This window comes from Onychostoma macrolepis, chromosome 07, assembly GCF_012432095.1.
Source record: "Onychostoma macrolepis isolate SWU-2019 chromosome 07, ASM1243209v1, whole genome shotgun sequence".
NCBI lineage: Eukaryota > Metazoa > Chordata > Actinopteri > Cypriniformes > Cyprinidae > Onychostoma > Onychostoma macrolepis.
The window spans coordinates 32,818,153-32,834,292 of NC_081161.1; the positions used below are offsets into that span (position 1 = coordinate 32,818,153).

At 35.6% G+C, this 16,140-nt stretch overlaps 2 protein-coding genes and 1 non-coding gene across 4 annotated transcripts; 1 reads left to right on the forward strand and 2 right to left on the reverse strand.

Moving 5' to 3' along the window:
• Nucleotides 1–4,623: 4,623 nt before the first annotated feature.
• rps13 (ribosomal protein S13) lies at nucleotides 4,624–6,630 on the reverse strand. The gene is made up of 6 exons (XM_058782179.1): nucleotides 6,521–6,630; nucleotides 5,880–5,928; nucleotides 5,712–5,790; nucleotides 5,158–5,327; nucleotides 4,934–5,034; nucleotides 4,624–4,695 (listed from the first exon to the last, which is right to left on the reverse strand). The coding sequence occupies exons 1-6, from the start codon at nucleotides 6,541–6,543 to the stop codon at nucleotides 4,662–4,664; spliced, it is 456 nt and encodes a 151-aa protein (XP_058638162.1). The 5' UTR covers nucleotides 6,544–6,630; the 3' UTR covers nucleotides 4,624–4,661.
• Nucleotides 4,760–4,888, reverse strand: LOC131545103 (small nucleolar RNA SNORA19). Its single transcript, XR_009272340.1, has one exon. It is a non-coding gene; the product is annotated as a small nucleolar RNA SNORA19 (small nucleolar RNA).
• A 1,092-nt stretch (nucleotides 6,631–7,722) lies between the features above and the next one.
• nucb2a (nucleobindin 2a) lies at nucleotides 7,723–15,629 on the forward strand. Of its 2 annotated transcripts, none has more exons than XM_058781751.1 (13): nucleotides 7,723–7,911; nucleotides 8,435–8,575; nucleotides 8,776–8,883; nucleotides 8,970–9,102; nucleotides 9,257–9,360; nucleotides 12,938–13,123; nucleotides 13,200–13,290; nucleotides 13,384–13,442; nucleotides 13,580–13,672; nucleotides 13,802–13,891; nucleotides 14,046–14,216; nucleotides 14,338–14,398; nucleotides 14,915–15,053. In XM_058781751.1, coding segments are annotated over exons 2-13 (1,239 nt in total). In that variant the 5' UTR covers nucleotides 7,723–7,911; the 3' UTR covers nucleotides 14,917–15,053. The 2 variants fall into 2 exon arrangements, with proteins under 2 accessions (XP_058637734.1, XP_058637733.1); XM_058781750.1 differs by having other exon boundaries at nucleotides 7,726–7,911; nucleotides 14,939–15,629.
• Nucleotides 15,630–16,140: the final 511 nt, after the last annotated feature.

The following is a 16,140-nucleotide window of genomic DNA, read 5'->3' on the forward strand; positions in this document are numbered from 1 at the left end:
TGTAATATATTACTCATTACTAGTTACTCCTTTCAAAAGAAATATTGTTACTTTACTTATTACTTTCTGGTAACAGTAATTAGTTACACTACTAGTTACATTACTTTTTCTTCACGCCCCACAGAAGTTGTAACTGTGTATCTTCCAGATAAAATTCTTCTAGAATGTTACTAACAACATATTTCTGCCTCCACATCGGACCGCAGTCAGAAGTTATTACAAACACTCAATAGTGATTTATAGTGGCATTCAAGTAGAAGTGTTGTATTCATCTCATTAATTGTCATGTGCAAGCTTGAAGTAATTTTTCCGTTACCCATATGCGATTAAATTTCGTTATGTATTTTAGAGGTCTGCATTCCCGCGGCTGTCCCGCGGGAACCGCGGGACCCGATCAGATTTCTTGCGATGCGGGATTAAATTCCCGAATAAAACGCGGTTGCGGTCGGTAACTCTGGTGCAATTTGAACGGGAGCGGACGGTCTAACAATACCCCGTTCCCGACGTCTTTTCAGAACAGCATATCTGTGCTTTATTCAAGCACCAGTACAGCCTGCACTAGACTGTTATGCACGCATGCTCAGAGCAGGCTAGCCTATAGTGAATATACGGCCCGCAGACAGAACAGGCAGGTTGTAGATGAGTGACAGAGCAGAATAAAGATGGAGCAAAGTGTGGATGCGCTGTCCCTGAAGAATGCTCAACTCGGTTTTGTTTATATTTTGCTTAGCCTATCATTTTAAATGACAGATGTCGAATTTATTTATTTATTTATTTTTCTTCCGCGACTTTTCCTAGGCTACTGTGTTTACAGCAAGATGTTAAACGAATTTAGTATTTTGACAAGACGAATAAAATTATAATAGGCCATTTTTGTACAACCTACATCTTGTTTTTTCTCTGCGACACTTGTTCCTATATTGTGTTGTAAAGGTTAAACGAATTGTATCCTGACAAGACGACTAAAAATAAGGAATACAGTTTTTGTACATTTTTATTTTCTCTGTGACACCTTTTTCCCCTACTGTGTTGGCAGCAAAATGTTAAACGAATTTCGTGTCTTAAGACACAAAATTCGTTTAACATTTTGCTGTGAATAAAAGACTCTTGACAAGACGAATAAAATAACAAATACAATTTTGTGCAGACTACATTTTTATTTGTTAGCCTATCTGTCTTTCTTTCAGTAGAGAAAATTTAAATGTGTGATTCTGGAAGCGAGATCTAAATTTAGCGGGAACTGTCGGGATGGGAAGAAAATTATTCAAAGCGGACAGTGGGTGAACAAAGAGTAAATCGCGGGAGCGGGCGGGTGCGGGATATAACCTCGCGGGAGCGGGACTTAAAAAACAGTCCCGCGCAGACCTCTAATGCATTTTATCTAGTGCTGGGCAACGATTAATCGTGATTAATCGCATCCAAAATAAAAGTTTTTGTTTATATAATATATCTGTGTGTACTGTGTATATTTATTATGTGTATATAAAGACACACACATACAGTATATATTTTGAAAAGATTTACATGAATTTACATGTATATATTTATTAATATAATTTATATGATATATAAATATATTTAATATATAAACATAACACATTTTTCTTAAATATATACATACATGGGTGTGTATTCATATATACATAATAAATACACACAATACACACACATATATTATGTATACAAAAACTTTTATTTTGGATGCGATTAATCGCGATTAATCGTTGCCCAGCACTAATTTTATCAAATCACATGAGTTTGTAAGAAACTGTTTAATTTTACAAAATATTTTTAATTCTATTAACATAATGTACCACATGCTGATCAGAGGGATGTAATGCCAGAAAGTAAAGTAAAGCCACAACTTACACAACACATCTTTTTTCCTGTATAATGCAATATTTCTATCTGCTGAATGTAAGCTTTTCCATATTCCAAGCTTGCCTGCTGCACTGGGGACATCACATGCATGTGCGAGTCATGAAAATTATAAAAATAAATCTAGGAATTATTTGATTGTTAGATTTTAAATCAGCGGGGTTGAGGCATCAAAAGTAACTAGTTGTTTTATGGTAAGTAACTGTAATATTATTACTGAAATCTTATTAGTAATTAGTTACACTACTAGTTACTGCAAAAAGTAATATTATTACAGTAACTAAATTACTAGTAACTGCCCAACACTGGTTGTGGCCCTATGTCGCCTGAATAAAACACCATATGCCTCCAACAGAGCACAGCACATCCCCGGCTAATAAGCTTGTTTGAATTAGGGGCTTTCTGTAATACCACTTAAAAGGTCTTCCGTCTACTCTGTCTGTCCCTCGCAGTCGCACACCTTTAGTAAAGGGGTGCAGTCCTGCGCAGCTCTGCAGTATTGTACTGCTGATGGTTTCCTCACCACTGCCAGCAGCTCACTATGCTGCAAGGTGACTCAGTGTTACTTTTCTCTCTTAGGAGAGGTTCATACAGAGGCAACTGCAGTTAAATCGCTGCATGCAGAATAAAGTGATCTGCAGTAGGCGACTCTCAAAACGTCTTCTTGATCTCTCCAATTATAGTTGCAAATACAAGTGCGTGCTAAACAGTGTCAGGGCGTCGTATGAAATTATTTATTATGTACATATCTACGGTGAAAGCACAGTTTGTAGGAGCTACAGTTTGTGGAAAGTGTATGTTATTTCATTTCACAGTTTAAAATACCTCATCTCAGTGATGTGACCGCTATTAGCACTAAATTATTTTTAATCAAACTGAAAACGATGAAGATGGTGCTGTTCATAATTGACCGCCAGAGCTTTTCAGAAACTGCTTAAAGCGATGATTTAAAGGCATTTGTATAAAAGCCAGCCTCCATTAATTGAACAAAGATACATATCAAATTTTAAAGGATATAAAAGGTGTCGGCTAAGAAAGGCTGACTAAAAACATCCTTAACCAGGACATATTTTCACATATTTAATTAATGTCAATTTGCGTTGCTTATTAAAAAAAATACCCTGTACACCAGGTGACTATTTTTAATAGATTATTTTCAACGGCATCGATTAATGCAGACAATACAAATTTTGCCATTTACACTTTTGCAATATTTTTATTAGGCTACCATTAGCACACATTTCAAATGGTGAGCACTGACCTCTAGTGGACAAGATATTTAGCGCTGTCACTTATTCAGTCAGTGTATCAAGTTTTCCCTCTAGTCTTTCTCTGTATTAAGAGAGAGAATGTATTAAGCACACATTTCCTTAAATACTAATGACAGGCACCTAGTGAGTCAACTAGCAAACTTTTATTACCTTACTGAGCCATGCACATATTCCTCAAAACAGTAGCTTCACATGATCAGTACACAAACATTTGATTTTTTTTCTAACAAATAATTGCATCCATTTTAATCTGGGTGTCAGCTACACATGTAATTAAAACTTTGGCCAGTCAAACAATTTGTAAGGACATTAATACTTCAGATTTACCCTTCTACAATCAGACAATCAAAAAGCATCATTGTTTTAAAATGCCGACAATAGCAGCAGCTCTGACAGCCTGGTGGAAATTTCATCAAATCACAACCTTCCCTCTTGCACCATCTAAATACACCCTGATTTGGAATAACCCAGATTTTACAGCTAACAAGCCACTCAATTTACGCACATAGGCAGAAAATGGAATCACACAACTTCAGCATACCTTTCATAATAATAACCTGGCACCATTCTCCCACTTGGTCCAGAGATACGGCATTGGGAGCAATTGTTTTTTGGAATACTCACAAATCAAATCATCAATTCAATCAAAGATTGGCACTAGGACAATTAATCTAGATTGTTAATTACTATTATTATTATTATTATTAATATTATTGCTGCTAGTATTACTATTATTACCTATCACCTTCCTCACCCTCTGTTTGCTATTAATGCTATTATTATTATTACTGTTATCATTTATGGTTTTCTACTATTATGTCTGATGTACTTTCTATTTTTATTTATTATTTTTTCTTTTGTTTATACTTCCATCTCTAACACCCAGTCACACTACTTACACACACTCATACTCACTCACACAAATCATGTTGACTGTCATGTATGTTTCGTTGACCTTGGTTATTTTGGATTTGATTTGTCACCTGTAAATAGTATGTTTGTTTGCATAATAAAAAAATAAAAAAACCTTTGGCCAGTCATTGAACTTAATGTCCATTAGACAATAGCTAACATATCAACATGCCCCTTTCTTTCCATTTTGAGAAATAATTTTAACTAGTTTATTCTCAATGTTCTTACACTGTCAATAATACAAAAACAATGCACTACAAAATGCTGGCCACAACACTTCTTTTAAGGTCTTTAAAATGATCATTTAAACAGAGAAGAAAAAAATAAAAAAAACTCAAAAGATTTACAAATCTTTACAACTATCACAACCATAAAGGAACTATTTGAAAAGAGCAAAGTGAATATTTAGTTATGATGGATTCTGAATAAGACGTTTACATGACAGAATACAGGCCTATGTAACCGCTGTATTGTACTAAAAAAATATTGCAACTGCAACAGAGTTCTGTACCAAACTGAAGTAAAGTAAATCAGTCTGATAGAAATAACACAAACACTTGAATTGATCCAAATATTTTTATTTGTCCAAAAACTGCTAATTTATGCCACCAGTGCAGAAGCTGTGGAGGATTCGCTGTAGATGAAAACAAACAAATATATCAAATTCAGGAAAAACATTTTTGAAAGATAAAGCAGCTGTTTGTGTGAAGGGGACTGGCAGTACTGGCACAATAAAGCCAAACTGCTAATTTACCTCCAAGGTTTATCTAGCACATAAGAAATATCTCAGTTCTTACAAGGGAAGAATGGGACAATGAAATGTGCACTACGTATCAGCGAAGGAATTTCTTGTGAGGTCATAAAACACTTACTACTTCCAGTTGGGGGCAAGTACTCTCTTGGTCTTGTAGTAACGGGCAAGCCTGTGGATTCTGCTCTCAACCAGAATCAAGCGGAACTTAGCATCCTTGTCCTGCAAGAACACAAGTGACAATGATGAGACAAAACAGTTGAAACACATTGGACTGATTTTTCCATATATCTTATTTTGCAAAGATGCAAGTACATGATCTAATATGAATGACCATGTTATTACCTTTCTGTTCCTTTCCAAGTGCTTCCTCACAGCGACAGCCTTCTTGATAAGGTGGTAGAGATCCTCAGGCAGGTCAGGGGCCAGACCTTTGGACTTCAGGATCCTAAGGATCTTATTGCCAGTGACAAAACGCACCTGAGCAACACCATGGGAATCCCTCAGGATCACACCTAATGAGAAAATGGCAGTTTATAGTAGCTCCATAATGAAATTGTGCAAACAGACAATACAGACACCTAATCCACAAATACTAAAACACATAAGAAAAAAAGATTTAAGCATCTATAAGCATTGAGCCTATAGATAAACTAAATTAACAGAAGCATTCGCTTCTACTGGAAAGCAGCTTACAAATGTCAGATGTGCCTCTGCTGTAACCATTTTACTAATTCCATTTATTTTATTCGTACTAGTTATATTTTATGTTCTTAATTGACTTCAATCATGATCCCAGTGTACAAAAAATGTGCTATAAAAATCTTGTGAAATTAAATGTTATACAATGGACCAGACTGCACTTGGCTAAAATTCATTTAATATCAATAAGAACTTACCAATCTGTGAGGGAGTCAGACCCTTCTTGGCCAGTTTGAAGATTTGCTCTTTAACATCATCGGATGTCAGCTTGAGCCACTAAAACACAAAGCAATTTAATATATAAACAGCCTTGACCATTTAGATTGACATTATTGTTCCACACAAATCAGAATCAGTGGACTTACTGTGGGGACACTTCGCCTATAGGGCAGCGCCGACTGGGACAAACCCTTGCTAAAAAAGTAATGCATAACAGTTAAATACATTTACCATAATGAAACCGTAAATTACAAATTCTAAACAATTTCCCTTATTCTTCAGTAAGCCACAATGTAAACATGTTAACTGACAACAAGTCATATATAAAGCATAGGTAAGTGAACAGAAGGGTATCCTAAATCTAAAGTGAACTTGAAATTAGAGTTTGACTATTAAATGTTCTGATGAATGCATAAAAACCATTTAGGAGGTGGTCTGATCAGCCCTAACTAACCGCCGAACACATCTGACACACAAACGAAGGTCATGTTAAACTAAGCGACATGATTTCAGAACAATCAGACCGCACAGATAAACTGTCAATGTGAACTGAATCAGTGTGTAAAGATCCTGCATGTGTCCATCCTGCAGCGCCTCATTCTACATGTGCTGCCATCACGCTACACAGGGGAAGAGAACGTGGGACTCAATGTACCTCTCAAAAACTCTTTTCTAGCTCCAGTGGAGTACATATTCCAGACTCAGCCTATGCTATAAAGAGTTAACCGTATTTTGAGTTGGTTGTGTGGCCTATAGAATGTGTTTTTAGCGTAAAATAAACATTTACCCAGGAGCGTGCATACGACCCATGATGGCGGTTTTGAGAGCGAGGAAGAGAAAGACCGAGCCGAGGCCGAGAGGAAGTGAAGAATAGAGGCGGAAGTGATGTCAAATATCACTTCCGGTCTGTCGATTTCAGGATCCTTTAAGTCTTTTCCCTTTGCTTTTCTTTTTCTTTTATTTTTTCTCTTCTTTCAGACGTTAGTTTAATATGTTAAATGTGGTATTTTTATATTATTGTTATTTTATTTTATTTTTCCATTTTGTTTTCTGCCACCTATTTCTATCATCAATACATGCAGATAAGTTCGTCATTAGATTTTACATAAAATAAATTTAAATGGCATAATTTTTTAATTCAGAAATTATATTTTATACTAAGTCTCTTCTCTCTTTAATTTCGAATAAACATTTTGGGTTTGATCTAGAACGGTTCTTTGTAATTTTGTCCATTATGTGATGTAATGGGTTCATGTTTTTATTGTCTTTTTTTTGTTGTTGTTGTTGTTTTTTTTGCATTTTTCATCATTTAGTTTATTTAAGTCATCCTGTTATACGTGTTGTGCTTTGTCGTTTGATAAAAAATACACTATTCTTTTCATAACCACCGGCTGTTGGCGCTGTAAGAAAAGCCCTACTGCTGTAAGCATGCTATAGAAACAGAATAAGTGCATAGAACAATACCATCTAACAGAGTTAAGCAATGGGCGGAGCTTAGCGGGCCTGATAAACAATAATTCTCCTATTTAGAACTCTTCGGTGTGTACTTTTTAAGCTTATTATCTATTTAAGCTTCTTATTGTCACTATATGGGTTTTAATTATTATCCAAACATCTATTATTATTATTATTATTATCCAAACACACGCGCATTGTTAGCACCTGTTACCCGTTACATTTTTCAGCACTGGTGAGGATGGACCAATCACAGACGTTTGTGATGAATAAATAATGATTTAAAATATTTTTATAGCTATAACTCGGAAAATATTCTGTTCGTATGAAATGTACTAACCATTATAAGTAACCAAATAAGTAACAAAAATCTATCATAACTCAAGTGACATGATTTAAAAGAAAGAAAAGATCATGAAGCCTGAAGGTGACTGAGCGGAGGATTCGCTTTCTGAGCCCCCGCGCGCCCCCTTCAGGAAGCCTTCTATCCGTGCCATAAGAAACAATATCACTAAATCCCAATATGCAAGTCAAGCGCTGTACTTGATCTACGTGGACGAGCTCTCTGTCTCCTCCTGCTGCTCTGTTAGCTCGCTAGCTGTTCTGAATCCGCCTCTGTAAGTCATCATCATCAGTCCAAGATAGCGGACAGTCAGGAAGCCAGGGGTAATGAAAGGAAGCAGAAAACACCCGAGATAGCTCGATAGAAACCAATCTGACACCGTAAGTGCTATTATTTAATTGCAAAATGCCTTAACCTAAATAAAGCATCAACAATTCAACTTTTCACTGAAAAAAATGTCCAGCGAGTTTCGCTGTAACGTCTGGCATAGACTTCTCTGTCAAATGAAAGCTAATGAAATTAGCCTCTTATGTATCGAGATCAGCCACCCTTTCGAAGCACATTTCTTTAATGCGATATAGCTTGCCATACAAAAACCATGTAACGTTATATTTTGAGCATCACTTTAATATAGTGACCTGTTAATGTTGTTTATCCTTATTGGAGAGCTGATCTGCCAATCATTGGCTGTGTCTCAAGCCCTACTGAGCTGCCTACCTAGACTCTATTCGAATTGTGATGTGGAAAAAAATTCGATTCGAAACTTCAGATTCGCATGTGATTCCCCAAAATGGTAGTCAGCTCACTAGGGTTTGCGACATAACCAGTCAGTATCGCTATCTAATATTATAGAGCTGTCATCTCCGTCTAATGTTTCATCTCTATGTGTGCTGATTTTTCCAGATGTCCTATTTAAAGGGGCTCCTCACCAGCTGCCTTGTGTTGGCGAGTGTGATGTCCTGGGCCAAGGCAGTGCCAATAAGCATAGATAAAACTAAAGTGAAGCTCCCAGAGGAAACGGTCAAAGAGCCTCCCCAGAATGTGGTAAGATATATTTGATCAGCTAATTACATAACAAGCTTTGGCTGCAAGTTATAGTAAGTAGTCTTAGAGTGTGAGGATGCATAAATATTTATGGTTATTTCTGTGGCAACAAGCTCACAATTCTGAAAAGCATTTACTTTCAAAGAAAAAAAGCACACTATCGTATTCAATACATGTATACATATTATTTATATTTGTAGGACACTGGACTACATTATGACCGCTATCTCAGGGAAGTTATCGATTTCCTTGAAAAAGATCAACATTTTAGAGAAAAGCTTCACAACACAGACATGGAAGATATAAAGGTAAGACACCGCGTGGCTTTATTTGTGTTGCATTGTACAATGCGAAGGTCACACAGAGCTAATCTGTTCGCTCCTGCTGATTTCAGCAAGGGAAGTTGGCTAAAGAACTTGACTTTGTCAGCCACCATGTGAGAACCAAGCTGGATGAACTTAAAAGGCAAGAGGTCAGCCGTCTGAGAACCCTGATCAAAGCTAAGCAAGATATTGAAGGAGGGAATGGTAAGAATGGCTGTAAAACTAATAACAGTTCAATAAATGTTTGTGGTATTTCTCCTACATAGGTGTAACTGCATATTAATAAATGAACAGACCTTAAAACCCAAATGGGTCTTCAGAACATTCTCTGAACACTTTTCTCTTTCATGTTTATCAGATATTGCAGTAGATCACCAGGCATTACTCAAACAGTTTGAATATCTGAACCATATGAACCCACACACATTTGAGGTTGAGGATCTGGACAGACTCATCAAATCGGTACGTCATTACTTACATTTACCCAGCTTCCATCATATTTAATTTGATTCTGTGGCTGTCACTTTGAATGGTTGACTGTTCCCTTAAGGTCAAGAACGAAGCTGCCAAATATATTTAGCAGTTAGAATACACTTCTAATTGCATAAAAATGAGGCAAATATATAATAATAATAATAATACATTTCCATGAATTAGTAGATAAAGTTTTTAAAAATCTTTTCGCAGTGATTTAGAAAAATACACTAAAGAAGTGTCAATGACTTTTCCAGGCCTGGAAATTACAATTCAAAAAATATTTTCAGTTTTTCTATGAAAGAGTACTAATATAACTTAAATAACACTAAAAAATAAACATTAGTCTGTACTGGTTGAAAATATTTTTGAACTGCGTCCTACAAATACACTCTCAAGGATTTCTGGAATCTTCTGTGCACTTAAAAGAATATCATGTAATACTCTTTGTTTTAAATCCAAGATCCAAGAAACATCTCATGGCCATTTTCCTTCTTTTCGCATTCATAAGATAACTGAAGTAGGCCTGTCGCAATAATCAATATATCAACTTATCGCACAATATATGTACATGACCTCAATCATTTTTGGTGACACAATATATTACCCATTATTTATATTTATATATATATATATATATATATATGTGTGTATATGTATATATATATAATTTTTACTTTATCATTTTTTTTTTTTTATGTACTTCATTTGTAAAGCTTTTTTCTTTTTCAAAAACGTAACACTCCATAACATACTATATATGTATACTAATACAATATAACCAAAATGGTTACCCCATACCACCCTTCTCCCCTCCCCCCAAACCCGAACATGCACTAAATATTCATGAAGGTAATCATCCGAAGAACCTCAGCCGGACCAAGGAAATGAAAAAGGGAAAAGAAAAAACAAACAGAGGAAAAACAAAATCGAATGACACGTAGTACATTAACAGCATAGCAGGGACATCTTTAAAATATAGACCTGAGAAAGGGGCCCCAAATTTTGTCAAACATCTTTAATCTGCCCGCTCTAGAAAAGCGTAGCCTTTCAAGCTTGAGGGCCGAAACCATTTCAGCTAACCATTTTAAAAAAACTTGGAGGCGACGTAGATTTCCACTCCATCAAAATCACTCTTTTGGCCAGCACCACGACAAACATGAGGGAGAATTGTTGAGATTGTGGCCAAGTTAGAGCCTGGTCTGAACATCCAAATATCGCTAAATCTGCATCAATATTAATCTCATTTTCAAAAGTGCGAGAGTAAAGCCTGAAAATACTTTTCCAAAATCCAGATACCTCCGGACAGGACCAGAATATGTGACCGTATGTTCCGTCGGCACTTTTACATCTATAACACATATATTGTCCATTATATTTGCATAAAAATTAATGTCACCATGTTTTTTGCATTACACTTGCACCTGTGTCTTTTGCAGCTTCTCATACATAACGTGGTGTAGTCATGAGGTGCAAGTTCAAATGTAAAAAATGCTTCTACAAAAAAAGTTTAATCTGCAGATATGGCCTTGTTTAGGGATCTGTGCATTTGTGCATACGGACATTTGACTGCTAAGTAGGGATTGTGTTTTTCAGCACTTTTTGTTAAAGATGTTTATTTACTATTTATTCAAGTTTTTTAAGGTATCTATTATTTTGATACTTAATTTCCATCGTCTAAATATTCTTAAGAAATAAAAGTTTGTTGTCATTTGAAAGTGTGTAGGTCTTCTTGCATTATTAAGCTGTTATATTATGATTATATATTCAGAGGCATAAAATGGCCTTAAAATGACAATAATATCGCTTATCGCAATTATTTCTGGGGCAATATATCACACAATAAAAAGTTGTTATCGTGACTAGGGTTGCAAAGGGGCGGAAAATTTCCGGTAAATTTCGGAAGTTTTCCGGAAACTTTCCATGGGAACTTCGTCTGGGGAACTTTGGAAATATTCCAAATTTGAAACTTACCAGGAATTTATGGGAATTTATGGGAATTTTTGGGAATTTATGGGAATTAATTGGAAGTTTATAAAACTGTATCATATACAAACATAAATATATATTTTTTTGATCATAGACTCACTTGCATGCAAACTAATACAAATTTTAAAAATGACATTTTTGGGGGGGAATCTGTGATGCTTTTTTCAGGATTTATTGATGAATAAAAACTTATGAACAGTTTATTCAAAACAGAAATATTTTCTAACAATATAAGTCTTTGCTACTACTTTTTTAAAATTAATTTAACACATCCTTGTTGAATAAAAGTATTAATTTATTTCAAAAAAAGAGAAAAGATACTGACCCCAAATTTTGAATGGTAGTGTATTGTTAAAAAAGGATTTCTATTTTAAATAAATTCATCAAAGAATCCTGAAAAAAGAATCACAGGTAATAATAATAATAATAATATATTAAGCAGAACAACTGTTTCCAAAATTGATAATAAACAAGCATATTAGAATGATGTCTGAAGAATCATGTGACACTGAAGACTGTAGCTTTGCATCACAGAAATACATTATATTTTAAAGTATATTACAACAGAAAACCATTATTTTAAATTGTAATACCGGCAATACTGCACAATATCACTGTTTTTTGGGGGGGGGGTTTCTGTATTTTTGATCAAACAAATGAAGGCTTGATAAGCAAAAGATATGCAATGTTTAAAAACATTAAAAATAGTAATGTGTCCAAACTTTTGACCAGCACTGCACTTCTGTATGATAACAGAAAACTTGCTAGCAGAAGGAGCATCACAGCTTGAGCTATATAGCACACAGCCTACCTCATAAACTGTCTAGCTACTGTATAAACACTTTTTGGTATTTACTAGTTAAACGTGAATCCCATAGATCAAATATATTTAGAATATCAAAACTTCGATGTAGTCTTTGGGCTCAAATGCAGAAAGTGCGGCTTCAGAGAAAATGGAGGGGAATCCCCCTCTTAAGTGACTAGAGAGGATTGTGTGTAGGGGGAGGGTCATTTTTAGACTTTCGTTTTATTATTATCTCACCTAATGTTTGTTCAGTCAGTGTATTTGTTTTTACTATGGTATAGCCTAATTTAGTTGCACAGTATATTACACACAGCTCAAGGAAGTTTTAAACATTTTTTGTAATATTCATGTAATTTATATGAATACTTACCAAGATGGACATATTGATATTTTGTGTGCAGGATTTAAGAAATGATATGTGCATGTAATGGTAGATAAGCACAATGCATGTAGGGGGCGTGGCCTCGATAGCCCCGCAGTAAGCAGTGTGCTGTGTGCGATTGAGCAATGTGTAGAGTAGAAATTAAACTGAAATTGCATTAAATCTGGTTGTTTTAACCAAGATTATGCTGCAAGTTTTTGTTCTCAACTACATTTATGTTCCTAGTTCCTGCAATTTGCAAATTTCCAGTTTATTCCCATTAATTCCCATGGAAAGTTTCCAGTCTTGAAAATTCCCGGAATTTTGCAACCCTAATCGTGACAGGCCTAAACTGAAGGCAACATGTCAAGCAATTATATTTCAGTCATATTTATGATCTTGCAATATAGGCAACAAAAGATCTGGAGAACTACGACAAGGAACGGCATGAAGAATTTAAAAAGTACGAGATGATGAAAGAGCATGAGAGACGGGAACACCTGAAGACACTCGACGAGGAGGGCAGGAGAAAAGAAGAGGAACACTATGAGGAGATGAAGAAGAAACATGCTGATCACCCTAAAGTCAATCACCCCGTAAGTCTTAACTTATCTTAATGTTTGTGATTTAATTGAGGATATGCTCATGTTTTTTGGATGTTCTGTTACGTAGGGTAGCAAAGATCAGCTCAAAGAAGTGTGGGAAGAGGCTGATGGCCTTGACCCTGAAGACTTTGACCCCAAAACATTCTTCAATCTGCATGGTAAAATATTTTTTGACAACTTAGATTAATCCTGGATATGAGAGTGTTAAAATGACATGCTTAATATTGCTCTCTTTTTTTTTTGTATTGCAGACACAAACGGAGATGGCTTCTTTGATGAACAAGAGCTGGAAGCCCTGTTCACGAAAGAGGTACGCAGTGTAATTATAACAGTTGCATAATTCACCACAGAATAAAAATAAAACACATATAGTGATTGTATTTATAACATGCTCTGCTATTATATAGTAGCAAATGAAATAGCTTCTATTGTGATTATTTTTTTCAGCTGGAGAAGATCTATGATCCAACTAATGAAGAGGATGACATGGTTGAAATGGAGGAGGAGAGGCTGCGAATGAGAGAACATGTCATGAACGAGGTTAAATCATGATTATAATAATGGGCCAATTCTCTTTGTACGACTTGGGGGAACTTCAGGAAGGGGAAGGGGAAGGGGAAGGGAGGGGGAGATCATTTTTCTAAATCTGTGATCTTCTGGCCTTTACAGGTTGACTCTAATAAAGACAGACTGGTGTCCTTGGATGAGTTTCTGGTTGCCACAAGGAAAAAAGAGTTTCTTGAACCAGACAGCTGGGAAGTGAGTATGGTCACATGCTTAACAGATATTTACACCATTGCTTAATACCCAATAATTCATGCTTTCATGTTGGACGATTGCCTAATTTATTGCCTAATAGCTCAGTCCTTTAATTAATAAGGGACAACTTAATTATTATCTTGGATGACCCCAGACTCTAGAACAGAACCAGGCATATACTGAAGAAGAGATGAGAGAGTTTGAGGAGCAGTTGGTCAAGCAGGAGGAAGACTTAAATCTGAAAGCGGCTGACCTTCGGAAGCAGAGAGAGGATCTGGAGCGACAGCAGGAGCAGCTCAATGCTCAGAAAATAGAACTGCAGCAGGTGACTGAACTGATTTGTCTCATACCTGCTCATTGAATAAAAAAAAATAAATACAAAAACAAGAGTAGTCATTTAAAACAAGTGAATGAAAAAAACTGTTCTTGTGCATCTTCCTTATAAGGCTGTGGAGCATATGGAGCGGTTAAAAACACAGAAGGTTCCACCTCCACCTGAGATGCAATGTAAGTAATACTTTCACTTCAGACATATAACCAGATACATGTGAAAGTTACACTGGCTAGCTATTCTTACACTGGGTTTTAAATGTGAGATACACTGACATGTTATTCTAGGTTAACAGTATTGTGAATACGGTTAAAGAAACGTTATATCAGTTATTGTATGCAGTGGGTTAACATGGTTTCCAATGTCGTGGCTACATTTTGTTAAAGCACAAAAAAAACTTGAAATAAATAAATTATATAAAAAAATAGCCACACCATTATTCCAAAACATGCTTCAGTTTTAACCATTTCAATTGAAAAACAATTAAAAAAATTTGAAACATGTATTTTAATAGTGACATTCCTGACAAAAATACACGTTTAACATTTAAACATTACATTTAAATCTAACACCTTATTTTAAAAGCAACATTCTTGGCAAATATACTTAAATGTAACACATTTTCAATGTAACATTTTTGGCAAATGTACTGGAGTTTTAAACGTAACCTGTTATTCTTGGCAATGATACAGAACACTCTAAATCTCTTATAACAGTGGAAGGGAATGCTATCCCTGAGTCACTAGGACATGATCAGCCTCCTGAGCACCAGCCTCTGCCCCCAGGACACCAAGATATCCCTCTAGAACAACAACAACAACAACATGATGTACCCCAAAATCAGCAGGATCTAGGACAGGAACACCAAAATATACCCCAAGAAAACCAGCCACTGCCTCCAGGACACAACAGTCCACACCACGATTCTCCACAGATGCCCCTCGACCACAACAATGTGCCATAGAACGGTCATATGGTTTTTCCTGCGTGATTGTGTGGAAACTGACCTAGCACCAGAGACTTCAACAAACAGTACCTCCTGCCCAGTCAATGATTACCTGCGTTTGTGTACTGCGGTTTTAAATAGTACGGATTTGGCTGGATTTGTAAGCATTATACATTTAATGCAGACTTTGCTGTTTGATGTAAGTGTGTTTGATTTCTTTTTGTTATCGAAAATATCTTTTTCATATGTTGTGGATATTTTATTTTCCAGCACAGTGGATTGGATGTGTGTACGCTTTTGTTTTGCACATTTATTTTTCTGAAATTTTAATGGCCATGAAGAGATACTTTAAACCTAGTTGTATGGTATCAGAGTATTGTTGAATTGTACTGGAAGTTTTTATTGATTAGGGCTACTCTGGAGTTTAAATGTTGCTTACAGTGGGAACTTTGAGAGTAAGGTCAATAAAAAAATCTATTTGAAAAACAAAGTTTTCTTTAATGAAACACAAACATCACATGCAATTACTTAGGGTAAAGGAATAGTGCAAGTTCAGTACAAATTAAGCTCGATCAAAGCAAAAAAAAAGGTTACAGGTATATGCAATGATACTGAATGGGGACAATTTCAAATTAATTTCTGATTTAAAACAGAAATGTGAAAAATTTACCAGTATTTTTATAAATGCACTTAAATTAATTCTGTTCAATTTGTGTAGAGTTGTAAAGATATGTAAATAAGCACTTTTACTGTTTATGGTATTGTGATTTAATGGCGTTAATAACTTTACACAAAAAAGGATAAGGATGCAATTTCCGCCCACACTAATTGCTTACATCCTCTGCCCATATTACTGAAACTGTTCTTGTGCTAATTACTATTTTTTTTGCTAATCAACATGATGCCACAAGTGCTGTCTCCTGAGCGTAACTTGTTCTGAACCCAACACTAGCTTCACAAGTTTCCCGGCCG

Bases quoted from the DNA above. Each gene is read 5' to 3' on its own strand.
- rps13 (XM_058782179.1), bottom strand. From the start codon at position 6,543: ATGGGTCGTATGCACGCTCCTGG. The intron at 5,929-6,520 runs GTAAATGTTTAT...TTACTTTTTTAG, and splicing joins GGTCGTATGCACGCTCCTGG to CAAGGGTTTGTCCCAGTCGG. The intron at 5,035-5,157 runs GTAATAACATGG...GTGTTCTTGCAG, and splicing joins ACTTGGAAAGGAACAGAAAG to GACAAGGATGCTAAGTTCCG.
- nucb2a (XM_058781750.1), top strand. From the start codon at position 8,435: ATGTCCTATTTAAAGGGGCTCCTCACCAGCTGCCTTGTGTTGGCGAGT. The intron at 9,361-12,937 runs GTACGTCATTAC...CTTGCAATATAG, and splicing joins TGGACAGACTCATCAAATCG to GCAACAAAAGATCTGGAGAA. The intron at 13,291-13,383 runs GTAAAATATTTT...TTTGTATTGCAG, and splicing joins AACATTCTTCAATCTGCATG to ACACAAACGGAGATGGCTTC.